This window comes from Amblyraja radiata, chromosome 9, assembly GCF_010909765.2.
Source record: "Amblyraja radiata isolate CabotCenter1 chromosome 9, sAmbRad1.1.pri, whole genome shotgun sequence".
NCBI lineage: Eukaryota > Metazoa > Chordata > Chondrichthyes > Rajiformes > Rajidae > Amblyraja > Amblyraja radiata.
The window spans coordinates 21,944,684-21,956,723 of NC_045964.1; the positions used below are offsets into that span (position 1 = coordinate 21,944,684).

General features: G+C 42.4%; 1 protein-coding gene across 5 annotated transcripts in view; it reads right to left on the reverse strand.

The window, feature by feature from the left end:
• actn1 (actinin alpha 1) overlaps nucleotides 1-12,040 on the reverse strand; it is a 192,287-nt gene that overhangs the window by 51,514 nt on the left and 128,733 nt on the right. For 3 of the 5 annotated variants that reach the window (XM_033026855.1, XM_033026851.1, XM_033026853.1), the window contains exons 7-8: nucleotides 10,170-10,251; nucleotides 7,416-7,501 (exon numbers count right to left, since the gene is read on the reverse strand). In XM_033026855.1, coding sequence (XP_032882746.1) covers nucleotides 7,416-7,501; nucleotides 10,170-10,251 — 168 coding nt within the window. Of the gene's footprint in view, nucleotides 1-7,084; nucleotides 7,171-7,415; nucleotides 7,502-10,169; nucleotides 10,252-12,040 lie in introns of all 5 variants that reach the window. The other 2 variants (XM_033026854.1, XM_033026852.1) reach the window with 1 other exon arrangement.

Below are 12,040 nucleotides of genomic sequence, written 5' to 3' on the forward strand. Positions count from 1 at the left end.
CCTCACATTTATCCACATTTTACTGCGTGCATGTGTACACTGTGGGTGGCTTAATTGTAATCATGTATTGTCTTTCTGCTGACTGGTTAGCATGCAACAAAAGCTTTTCACTGTACCTCGGTACACGTGACAATAAACTAAACCCAACCTCAAACCATCACCTCCAATCTCTTCTAGATTTGAGGGTTTTTTTAAGACCCATCCACCCCACCTTGTTTGTAACTGTGAGGGGTGGGGAGGAAGAGGAAATAATGATGGTGGATCAGAGCATTCAACCCATTGCTCATTGAGAAGAAACTTACCAGTGAGGGCTGAAATTTTACACAATACTCAGCCATCAGGATCTCTCTGTAAAGTCACTCATTTTGCAAACAATTCATAACTGATGAGAAGTGAGTGGACACGACTGAGGGCAGAGAAGTTGACGTGGCCTCTTAAAATCCCAACCGAGGTATATTTAGCAGTAATTTTGTTCCCCTCAGCATTGGAGGTGGTTAGCCCATATTTGTTTCAACTCAACTCAACACTCATAGCTCTTTTCGCATGGGTCATCAGTAAACTACCAAACCAGGGGGGAATGGAGAAATAAGGAGCTGCAGAGGCTGATTTAAAAGAAAAAGACACAAAGTGCCAGAGTAACTCAATGATGAAGCATCTCTGGAGAACATGGATAGGTGAATTTTTTGCATCAGGGCCCTTCTTCAGACCCAGATTTCTTCAGAGTCTACAGAAAGGTCCCGACCTGAAACATCACCTATCCACGTTCTCCAGAGATGCTGCCAAATCTGTTGCGTTATTCCAGCTTTTTGTGTCATTTCAGGAGTAAAATGCAAGCAGGGTATTGGAACCAGAGATAGACATAGAATGCTGGAGCAATTCAGTGGGTCACGCAATGTTTCTGAAGAAAAAGCATAGGTGAAGTTTCAGGTTGAGACCTCTCTTCTGAAAACTGAATCTGAAGAAGGGTCTCAACCCAATACGTCACCTATTCTTTTTCTCAAGAGGTGCTGCCTGACCCGCTGAGTTACTCCAGCACTTTGCGTCTATCTTTGATGTAAACCAGAATCGGCATTTTCTTGCTACACATTGGAATGATAGCCTGGGCAGGCCTTGGGTAGCAGCTAAGTTTTGCAGTTTGGAGTAATGGTCCTGATTTGAAGGCACTATAGGAATGAGTATGGAGCAACAAACAAACAGCTCTGTGAAGACCTCATGAACTAGAAATAGGAACCGGAGAACCTTTCTTTTGGATCGATGGGAGGAGACAGGAAAGGAAAGCAGGGCTGGAAAGACTATTCTGCAGAAATGAAACCCTGAATATTTGAACTCAGGAAGTGTGCAAGAGATGACAGTCCAGTCAGACATGCAAGAAGCATTTATTCTCATCAAACACACCGTTTACAAATTGGGATAGGACCAATTATATGAAATTGCTGTACTTGTTTCACAGTTCAACTAGGGGGCACCAACATATTGTGTAGAGGTTCAGATTCATTAAGAGTTGATGCCACACAACAGGTCCCAACCTTCAAGGAGCAAAATTTTGAAGAACAAACCTTTCGTGTGAAAGCTGTACTAAATGGTTTCAGTGAAGGTGAAGTCACATCATATTGCCAGGGTGTTTTTGTACAGTGGGGATAACAGGAACAAATACAAATAATGGAAGCTGGAGCTGATATACTGCCCTTCGGCCCACCATGTCCGCACCATCTAGCGATCATCCCCTACACTAGCACTATCCTACACATGAGGGACAATTTACAATTTACAGAAGCCAATTAACCTACAAACCTGCACGTCTTTGGAGTGTGGGAGGAAACTGGAGCACTCGGAGGAAACCCACGCAGTCACAGGGAGAATGTACAACTCTGTACAGACAGCAGCTGTGGTCAGGATCGAATCCGGGTCTCTGGTGCTGTAAGGCAGCAACTCTACTGCTGCACCACTGTGCTGTCCTAAAGGGACACTCACTACTATTTCCAATGGCACCAATGCTTCAGTAAAATAATAATTTTAAGAAGCCTGCTTTTTTCAGGAAAGCATTGATTTGGGATATGTATGTTAGGAATTGGCTAATTTGCTATAGTCCCATCACTGAGGTTTCTCTAGCTAAGCCTTGATAAAAGGTTTTTGAAAACATATTAGTCATCCTCCACACAATTTGTAATCTGCTTCAGGTTCAGGCAAAAGATGGAAAACTGAAAAGCCTATGGAGTTTGCATGTGGAGTGACTCATGGCATATTGAGGCAGACAGTACTGTTGTGTGTTTACCGTTGGCATTTCACATACAGGTCAGAGGTGCTCACTTGACAGCATATCAACACAGTGAAATGTTCCACTGGTGCTTGTTACTGCAGGTTTGTGGAGAAAGTCACCAAGCAAACATATTTCCAGCTGAGAACCTATTGATAATATGGGTACAGATGAATGCTGGCTCATTGTATGTATGTTGCTATTGATATCTAAAGTTCACGCAGCAGATCCTTGAATCGTTATGATGAACTACCGCAAGTGCTTGCCAAACATGTGTATAATATAATGTGTATAAAAATCATGAGAAGAATAGAGCGGGTAGATGCACAGAGTCTCTTGCCCAGAGTGGGTGAATCGAGGACCAGAGGACATAGGTTTAAGGTGAAGGGGGAAAGATTTTATAGGATGCCGAGGGGTAAATTTTCACACGTCCAGGTGGTGGGTGTATGGAACAAGTTGCCAGAGGAGGTAGCTGAGGTAGGGGCTATCCCAAGATTTAAGAAACAATTAGACAGGTACATAGATAGGACAGGTTTGGAGGGATATGGACCAAATGCAGACTAGTATAGCTGGGACATGTTGTCAGTGAGGGCAAGTTAGGCCGAAGGGCCTGTTTCCACACAGTATGACACTAAGACTACTGGATGTGCTTTCTATTAATATTCTAGCACTTTTTATATATTACGCCGAATGATAATATTTGTACCAGTGAACCAAGCAAGTTGAAAGGGAGTGTGGGGAACTTGACCTAGCGGGTCCTCGGGAGCTTGAGAAATGGGGCAGTGCATTATTACAGGGTGCTTGAACTGGGTCGCAGCATGTTAGAGGAAGCCCGGGAACCAGGGCCCCAGTGAATGGGAAGGGAGCACAGGCTCTGGGACCCTGGTGGTGGAAAAAGTGCAGGAACTGGGGCCTAGGTGAATGGAAAAGAAGTGCAGTAAACAATAGCCAGATGCTGTATCATTGGGATTTCCAAATAGTTGGATGGCAGGTTATTGGTGTTTTACTGTCTTACAACAATGCAGGGAGACAACATTCTTTAAACACATGCATTGTCTAATGTTAACATGCTGCTATCACTCAGCTCACTCCATCAAGGGCCTGCAGTGAAAATGACACCAAGCGACACTGTGAAATCACTGCCTTAGGAAAATAAGTCTCTCTCCCAATATATTTTGCACAAGGAAGTCCTGAAGCAGAACAATGCAATGTCTGAAGAATGGAGAAGTACTGAAATACAAAGAATGCCGTGTCTGAAGAAGGGTTCGGACTCAAAACGTTGCCTATCCATGTTTAGTTTAGTTGAGAGATACAGTGCGGAAACAGGCCCTTCGGCCCACTAAGTCCACACCGACCAGCGATCCTTGCACACTAACACTATCCTACACACTAGGGACAATTTTACCAAGCCACTTAACTTACAAACCTGCACGTCTTTGGAGTGTTGGAGGAAACCAGAGCCCCAGGAGAAACCCCAGGCAGAAAACCCAGGCAGGGAGAACGGACAAACTCCATACAGACAGCAGCCATAGTCAGGATGGAACTTAGGGTCCCTGGCGCTGTAAGGCAGCAACTCTACCATTGCCAGCATCTACAGTTCCCTCGTTATTACATTTTGAATGCATTGGGAACTTTGGCCACCAAAGGATTCGTGGGAAGGACCATTCTAATATCAAATTAAATTACTTGTGTGTGGCATTGGAACTCTTAAGAGAAACTTGTGGTTCACTTGGGACAGTGCAGTTGGAACAAAAGGCTCCATTAGGTGCACGGAATCTCAGCTGCAGGTGTGCAGGGTAGTTAAAGTAGGAGAGATGAAAAACAAGTAGAAAATAGCATGCACTGTCTTTAGCATGAGTCACCACAACAACATCCAGTATCAACCTGCAATCACAAGTCATTAAGTGCAAAAGGAAAACCTCCAACCAAATCAGGATCGCTACCTGAGCACCATAATGGGGCAGAACTGGAGAAGAAAGCTGCTTATGAGGCATTTTTCCCCTCAGGCCTGCAATGCTAATATCTGAGAAGAAAAGTGAGCAAGGAGAAGAGAGTTCAGAGGAGCACAAAATAAATGTTTGTAACACTTTCACAAATTCAGTAAAGTATCGGAAAATTCCCAGCTTAACAACATCTGCTTTCATGGCGCGATGCAGAGGTGCAGAAAAAAAACCTCATGTCTGTGGACAACATCCAACAAATTACCTTGAGAACATCCCATTTAAGAAGTGCACACAAAGTAAACTTTTATAAACTTTGCACATGTTGCCTGGACGTGTTTAGATTTCTGAATAAACCTTCCATTAAAAATGAGCGAAACGAGCACTCACTTTCATGTCATTTCCTATGCTGTGTGCTCTCAATCTCAACTATGTCATCAGACATATTTGGTCTGGTCTGCTTGCCCAGAAGATCTGAGAGAAATAAAGAGGATTGATTCCTTCAGCTGCAACACTTTTTCACAAATGGATTATATATTAGCTTCCCATCTTCCTGTGAGGAAGCTGTGAGGGGGGTGAGGGGGGGGGGGGGGGGAATGAGTATAAAAGCATAGAGGTCGACCAAAGTACAAATTGGGCATGAGGTATGTGTTATGGTTGTGTGAGAAGTATAGTTATATTCATGAAACCTTAGTTATCTTAACTGGTTTTAATAGGTTTCTCCAATGTTTGCTCCCAGGTCTTCACAGCAGGAAGGATCTACACGAAATAACTCACAAAAATCACCAGACGCTATACAATGGCTCAATGCAAGCCGATGGGACTCACAAATTGGACATGATTCGCTAGAATAAATTAAATATTAGACGTTACATATCTTCTGTAATCCAGCTATTTCAAGCCATAATGATGTTATTCCACAGGTCCCAGTAGAATTATATACTTACTCGACAAAAAGAGTTATACCACGATAAACTGCTCTTGCCCCAGGGAAAAAAATGATCAAGATACAAAAACCATGAACTAGACAGAACATTTTGCTACAATCAACAGTATTAAGATCCTGTAATAAATTCATTCAGTTAAGAACCAATTAAACATATTATACACAGCAATTAATTTCAGATTATACTGCTCCAAGGATCAGCCAAGCCAGGGAGAGCGAGACAAAAGATATTAAAGGAACAAAGGAAGACGGATAATAGTCTACAGAAGAGAAAGATATCAGCCTCAGGAATGGATTAAAGAAATATTAAATTGGGATTTGAGCATGGGAAAAAAAAAACTATGATTGGAAATGGAATTACTGCTGGCTTATAGTGGATCCATGAATGTTGAACACGGGATAACAAGCAGCAGAAGGGAACTGTCACAACCAGGATGAAAGTACAGAGGTTGAGGGAAGGTTCATCACATAATGAACTATCTGCTATCACACTGAAGCCTGGTGATCTTATTGAATTAAGACTCTGAGGGGCTTCCATAGCACAGAGATGCTGATAGAATGTTTATCCCTCATGCAGGAATCTAGTTTTAAGGATGAATTTATCTTCCCAGAGATTGGTGAACCTTCAGAACCCCATCTCCAAGATCTGTGGAGGTTAACTCACTAGATATATTCAAGGGGGGGTTGAGGTAGACAGATTTTTGATCCATGGAAGAATCAGGCATTATGAATGAGGCCAGAAATAGGGTATGGCCAGGATTGCATCAACTATCATCTTATTGAATGACAGAGGAGGCGGACTGATCACCTGGACCACTCGGATTCTATCCTAGATTCTTCACCTGGCAACCTTGCGGCAAAACAGCAACGGAGGACAACTTTGTTGGAGAGAAAATACTTGATGTGTCAGAATATGCTCCAAGATAGACATCATCAATTGAGGAAAGTATGGTTAAAGCTAATTGCTCGGTACATTTCCAAGGGAAATCATTGCTTCAGGTTAAGTCATTATTGGCAAGGAAGCTGCCAAGTGATTTACAGTCTTAATCGTGGAAGATTTTCTGTGAAGATCAATTCCAAAGTGCTGCTAATGAAGACTACTGGGGCCTCTTCAACTGAATTGAATTGAATACATTTTGATAGCCAAGAATGTACACATACTATGAATTTGCCTTGGTGCTTTGCTCGCACGATATACAGTAGATAATTAAAAGTAACACATTATAATTTAAACATGTGAAGAATGAAATAAAATACCAGAGCACAAGGAGGCTACAGACTTCTGGCTGTTGAGTAGAACAGCACTGGCAATAAGATTAGAGAATTTTGCAATGCAGGATAGCACTGAGAAAATTAAGATTGACTAAAGCAGTGACAAGGCCAAACAGTAGCTGTGATGTTCAGGAATGAATTAATCGCTGGTTCCCAACCTTGTCAGCCTGACTTTCTTTTATATATCCTCTACTGGTGGATGAGGTGACAATGCTCTCCGCTCTGCACCATACGCATCAAACCCACTAGTAAACTCTATGCAACACTGTTGAGTTCAATTTATTGTCACGGGTACCGAGGTACAGTGAAAAGCTTTTTGTTGCGTGCTGTCATATTAGCTGAGGGTCCGGAGATAAAGGAGCCCACAATCTAGATGCAAATTGGACAAAATGACTATTTATTTTCTTTATACTTCAGAATATGGGAGAAAGATCTAGGGAATTTTGACTGCCCAATCGATCAGATCGCTGGACTGTTTTTTCAAGCAACTGTGGTGCCAAAGGTACACAATGTGAATGATTATGTTAAACTTCCGGTCAATGTATTTTTTGAAGGATTTTGTTAGCTGGACCACCATAAGCCAGACTAAAGAAAAAAAAGTGATGATGGCAACAATGTACCTGTTGAAACTATGTCAAGCAAAGGGGGGACTCTATGGAGGGGGGGTCTCACCTTCTGAGCACCTGAGAACGCATGATAGTAACATGAAACATAGGTCATTACAGCCTTTTCATCCGGCCTTAGCGTGTTTATTAGATCTGTACAAGGAAGACAAGAAAAGATTAAGGAAGAAGAGGGAAGCCAAGACACAATTAGCAAGGACCCATACTGTTCCATCATGCAACGCAGGAGATCATATCAAGATTAAAGAGTTCAGCATGGGGGGAGGAGGAGGGGGGTGGTGGGAAGGGGGGAAACAAGTAGCAGCTGGAGAACAGGGAAGAAAAGTTTGTAATTAGCCTGAGAAGCAATTGCTGCCGGAAAATATGGATTCCTGGGATACCTTTTGGGCTCCTGAAAATGCATGGTAGAAGCTAGAGACATAAGTCATGATAGCCTTCTCATCCGGCCGAGCTGTACCCACAATGTCTGTCAGGAAACACAGGAAAGGATTTAATTTTATTTTTTTTAAACAATGTAATGCATTCATTTACTGTAAAGTCATACTATTATTTTAGGCGGGGTGATGGGGGGGTGGTGGAGGTGTGCATATTAAACAAAAGATAGGAACTGACGAGACACAAGAGATATTGGTGTTTCAGTTGAAGAGAAAACGCACTGAGAATTACTCAAATATTACACTCCGAAAGACTTGCTTAATTTCCAAATGGAGCACAAGGGCAGATTACACTGGAGACCACCAGTCCCAGGGCCAATCTACAATACAAACCAATAATATCAATGCCCGGTGAAAATAACTAAGAGGCATATTATGGCAGCCTTCTAAAAGAGAGGAATACAACATGGTCAATACATTGGTTACATTAGGAATTTACAATCAGGCCAGACCACCATGGCAGGCGGTCACATTATGGACCTTGAACTAAAGGACACGTCATTAAATTAAGTTTGATTCATCAGCCCATGGAAGAAAGTTAGAAGTCAGAAATGGTAAAGCCCACCGCTCGAGCAGTGAGATGACACAACTTGTATCGAAGAATGTGAAAAGTTTAACCTTCAGCTGTTTGAATTTCAACTGGATAGTGGAAGGTGCAAGAGAAAGGTATAGAGGGATATGGGCCAAGGGCAGGCAGGTGGGACTAGTGTAGATGGGGCATGTTGGTCAGTATGGGCAAGTTGGGCTGAAGGGCCTGTTTCCATCTGTATGACTCCATGAGCAATATAGAATGGCCATTAAGCAAACAATTCAATTTCACGGCTTTCTGTAGTAGACAAGTGAGGTTAATATTGTCTCTGCATAAGGAAAGATATGAGCCTCATATAAATCCCTCTGCACAGATTTTGGCCCCTGCAGTACAACGCCATTGGGAAGAGGAGGCCTGCTGTGTGAGACCACACAGAACTGAAATCCGATGAGAATTCTCAGCAGCACAGACTTGGTTTGTGTCGGCTTGATTTTAGTTGGACTTCACATTAATCAGTTCAAGCAGCAGTTGAGGGAATGTTGTGTGTGTGTGGCAGGAAACTACCTGGGAGCAGGTGCAAAAACACACAGGTTGCCCATCTCCATGGCATTGAAACATTCACACATTGTAGAATGCAAGTTTTAGTGACATAATCGGGCGGCATAGTGGCACAGTGGAAGAATTGGCTGCCTTAGAGTGCCAGAGACCCAGGTTCGATCCAGACTATGGATACTGCCTGCACGGAGTTAGTTTATACACTCTCCCCGTGACCTGCATGGGGTTTCTCTGGTATCTCTGTTACAAATCTTTCAGCATTAACCAATTAGCTGTTCTGGTTTCCTCCCACACTCAAAAGACACACAGGTCTGTAGGCTAATTGGCTTGGTACACATGTAAATTGTCACTAGTGTGTGAGGATCGCTGGTTGGCACAGACTTGGTGGGCCGAAGGGCCTGCTTTCACGCTGTATCTCTAAACTAATCTAAACCTAAACTAATTCTATTATGATCACAATTGGAATAATGACAAATGCTACCTTATTAGGATCAAACCATCAAAACGTTCACAAAGCAAATTTTTACAAGTATTTACTTGACTGGTCATCCCTATCTGACACAAAATTTATTTACTTAATCTTCCAGGCTTGTGGCTGGCATCTCTTCCGATCTAATCAGGATTGTTTTGAGCAGGTCAATTTCTGTTCCATCTCTCCCCTAGTTTTGAAACATCATTCCCAAATTTGGAAGTATTTTGGACTAATGGAACACTCCAGACCTTTTTCTAGTAGAGGTTGTGGAGCAATTCTGGAAAATGGTTTGACTGTTTTTAAAAATTTTTACTCATAACATTCCTCATGGCTACATGTAAGCTGCAGCTGATTGACACTTTCCCAACAACTGGCATAACAATAGACTTCCCAAACATATTCTAGTCCCCAATTCCCCCCTGACCATGGCCACGGGCAGATTGTACAAACTCCCCCAGACATTGTACATGGTTTGGATCAAATCCGGGTGTCTGAAGCTGAGAGCAGGAGCTCAAATAGCTGAGCCGCTGTCCTGCCCCAAGTTTGGTGGAGCTTTAAATCAAATTGAAATTCAGACCATGTAATCTGGATATTGCTGATGACATGGGCAGTTTGCTCTTTGGGAAAAAAATGGGTAAAATGTTTTTGACACTACGAATTGCAGTAAAATCCAGATTCAATTCGCAGCAGGGTGCACAGTGATTTAGGCTACAGCCTTCAATGATAAGATAGTATCTTTGGGAATGCATGCTGAGTGTAATGGTTCAGATCTAAGCTCCCAAGTAAAATCTCAACCTCTGCATGCAGATCAGCTTCAAAGGAAGTTTTATTATGCCTGCTAAAATGTCTTTCAATGAGATCTTAAATGATACAATGAGGTTTGCCAATTTTAAGTTAACGGAGCATGAAATGAGTTGAAGTAATGAAACAGCAGTAATTGTAAAAGAATCGAACAAAAAGCATCTCCTAGCGTGCACTGGGCTTCAAACAGGCAATTGGCTAATGCTGTAACATTTGGCTACTTGCACAGTGAATGAAATGGCATCAACTCAAAGAAAATGGTTCATCTTGTGGCTGCAACCATTATAAGCCGGTGGAAGTAAAATTCGCTGATGGGGCGAAATACACTAAAGCCACGTCTCACCTTCAGCATCCAACATTTTGGGAATGTCCAGATACTTTTCTGCCACGTCAAAGGCGGTGTTGAGGTTGGTGTAAGGGTCATCCTGACAAGAAAACAAAGAGAAGTCAGCAGGAGATGTCAGTGCTGGTGAACACAGGTGAGTGCCGGAGGTCAGATGCAGTGGGTACCAGATGTCAGATGAGGATGTGCCACTGAGTACAAAGAGGGACGCCGTGTAGATGGGGTGCTGAGAACAAGGAGGGACCATTGGGAACGGCAAGGAACACTTTGTTACTTTGTCGGTGCCCTATATGTGGTGACTCTTTGCATACCTTGTCACATGTGATAACAACGTATTAATCAGTCAACCTTGAACAGGGTTAACATTAATGTCAGGCATCCAGAGGTTAACTGCAACAAGCAGACCCTTAATCCATTTTTCATCAAACTCTGATGAAATTCCACATGGCTAAATATATTACAGAACATAGTTGCTCAGCTCAATGAATTCAATTCAAGTATACTTTTTTTTTGTCACATTTACCTCGGTACAGCAAAATTCAGTTTTTGCATACAATGCACAAAGTACAGAAAGAGTTGCCACATATCTGGAGCCGACACTCAATTATAATAATTATAATATACAGCATCTAATCATCCCTCAATCATTCTCTGTCACACTGATAATCAATGGTATCATTGTGAAGATGTTTAGTTTTATCCCATTCTAATGACAGTGATACCTGAAATATATGAAGTTTTCTTCACATTTACTGGGTAGAATATATATATATTTTTAAATCACAACTGCGTTAAAGTGGGAGAAGGACAACTGCAACTAATCATGGAAAGACTACAGAAACAAGGAAGTGCAGATGCTGCGTTACACAAAATGACATAAAGTGCTGGAGTAACTGAGTGGGTCAGGCATAATCTCTGGAGAACATAGATAGGTGACGTTTCAGGTTATGACCCTTCTTTAGATTGTAGTTAGATATGGGAGATGAGGAAGGTGTAGGAATAATTGGAAAGGGCCAATACAGATGTGACAAATGGAGCAGTCTCTCCTGTTCAATCATTCTAAGATCAGAAAATTGAATACACTACATTTTCTCAGTAAATCAGGCAGCATCTGACCACATTTGTTTTCAGTATTTTATAGCATTCTGCTTTTCATAGAGTCATATAACGTGGAAACAAGTCCTAAGACTCAACTTGCCCACACCGACCAATGCCCCTTCTACATTAGTTCCACCTGCCTGCATTTGGTCCATATCCCTCTAAACCTATCCTGTCCATGTGCCTGTACAAATGGTTCTTAAACATTGCGATAGTAAGTAAGTTTATTGGCCAAGTATTCACATACAAGGAATTTGCCTCGGTGCTCCACCCACAAGTAACAACATCACATACAGTGACAGCTACGAATGATTCAGAAAACACTAAACATTAATAATAATAAAACATTGATCAAGCATGTGAACCAACAAAATACCAGATCAAAGGGAGGCTACAGATTTTTGGCTGTTGAGAAGAGCAACTACTTGTGGATTAAAAACTGTTTTTATGTCTGGCTGTGCCAGCTTTGACAGTCCGGAGTCGCCTTCCAGAAGGAAGTGACTCAAAGAGTTTGTGGCCAGGGTGAGAGGGGTCCGAGACGATCTTGCCTGCTCGCTTCCTGGCCCTTGCAGTTTACAGTTCATCAATGGAGGGAAGATTGCAGCCAATAACCTTCTCTGCTGATCGGACGATTCACTGCAGCCTCCAGGTATCGTGCTTGGTGGTTGAGCCAAACCAGACCATGATGGAGAAGGTGAGAACAGACTCTGCGATGGCCGTGTAGAATTGGACCATCATTGCCTGTGGCAGATTGTGCTTCCTCAGCTGCCGTA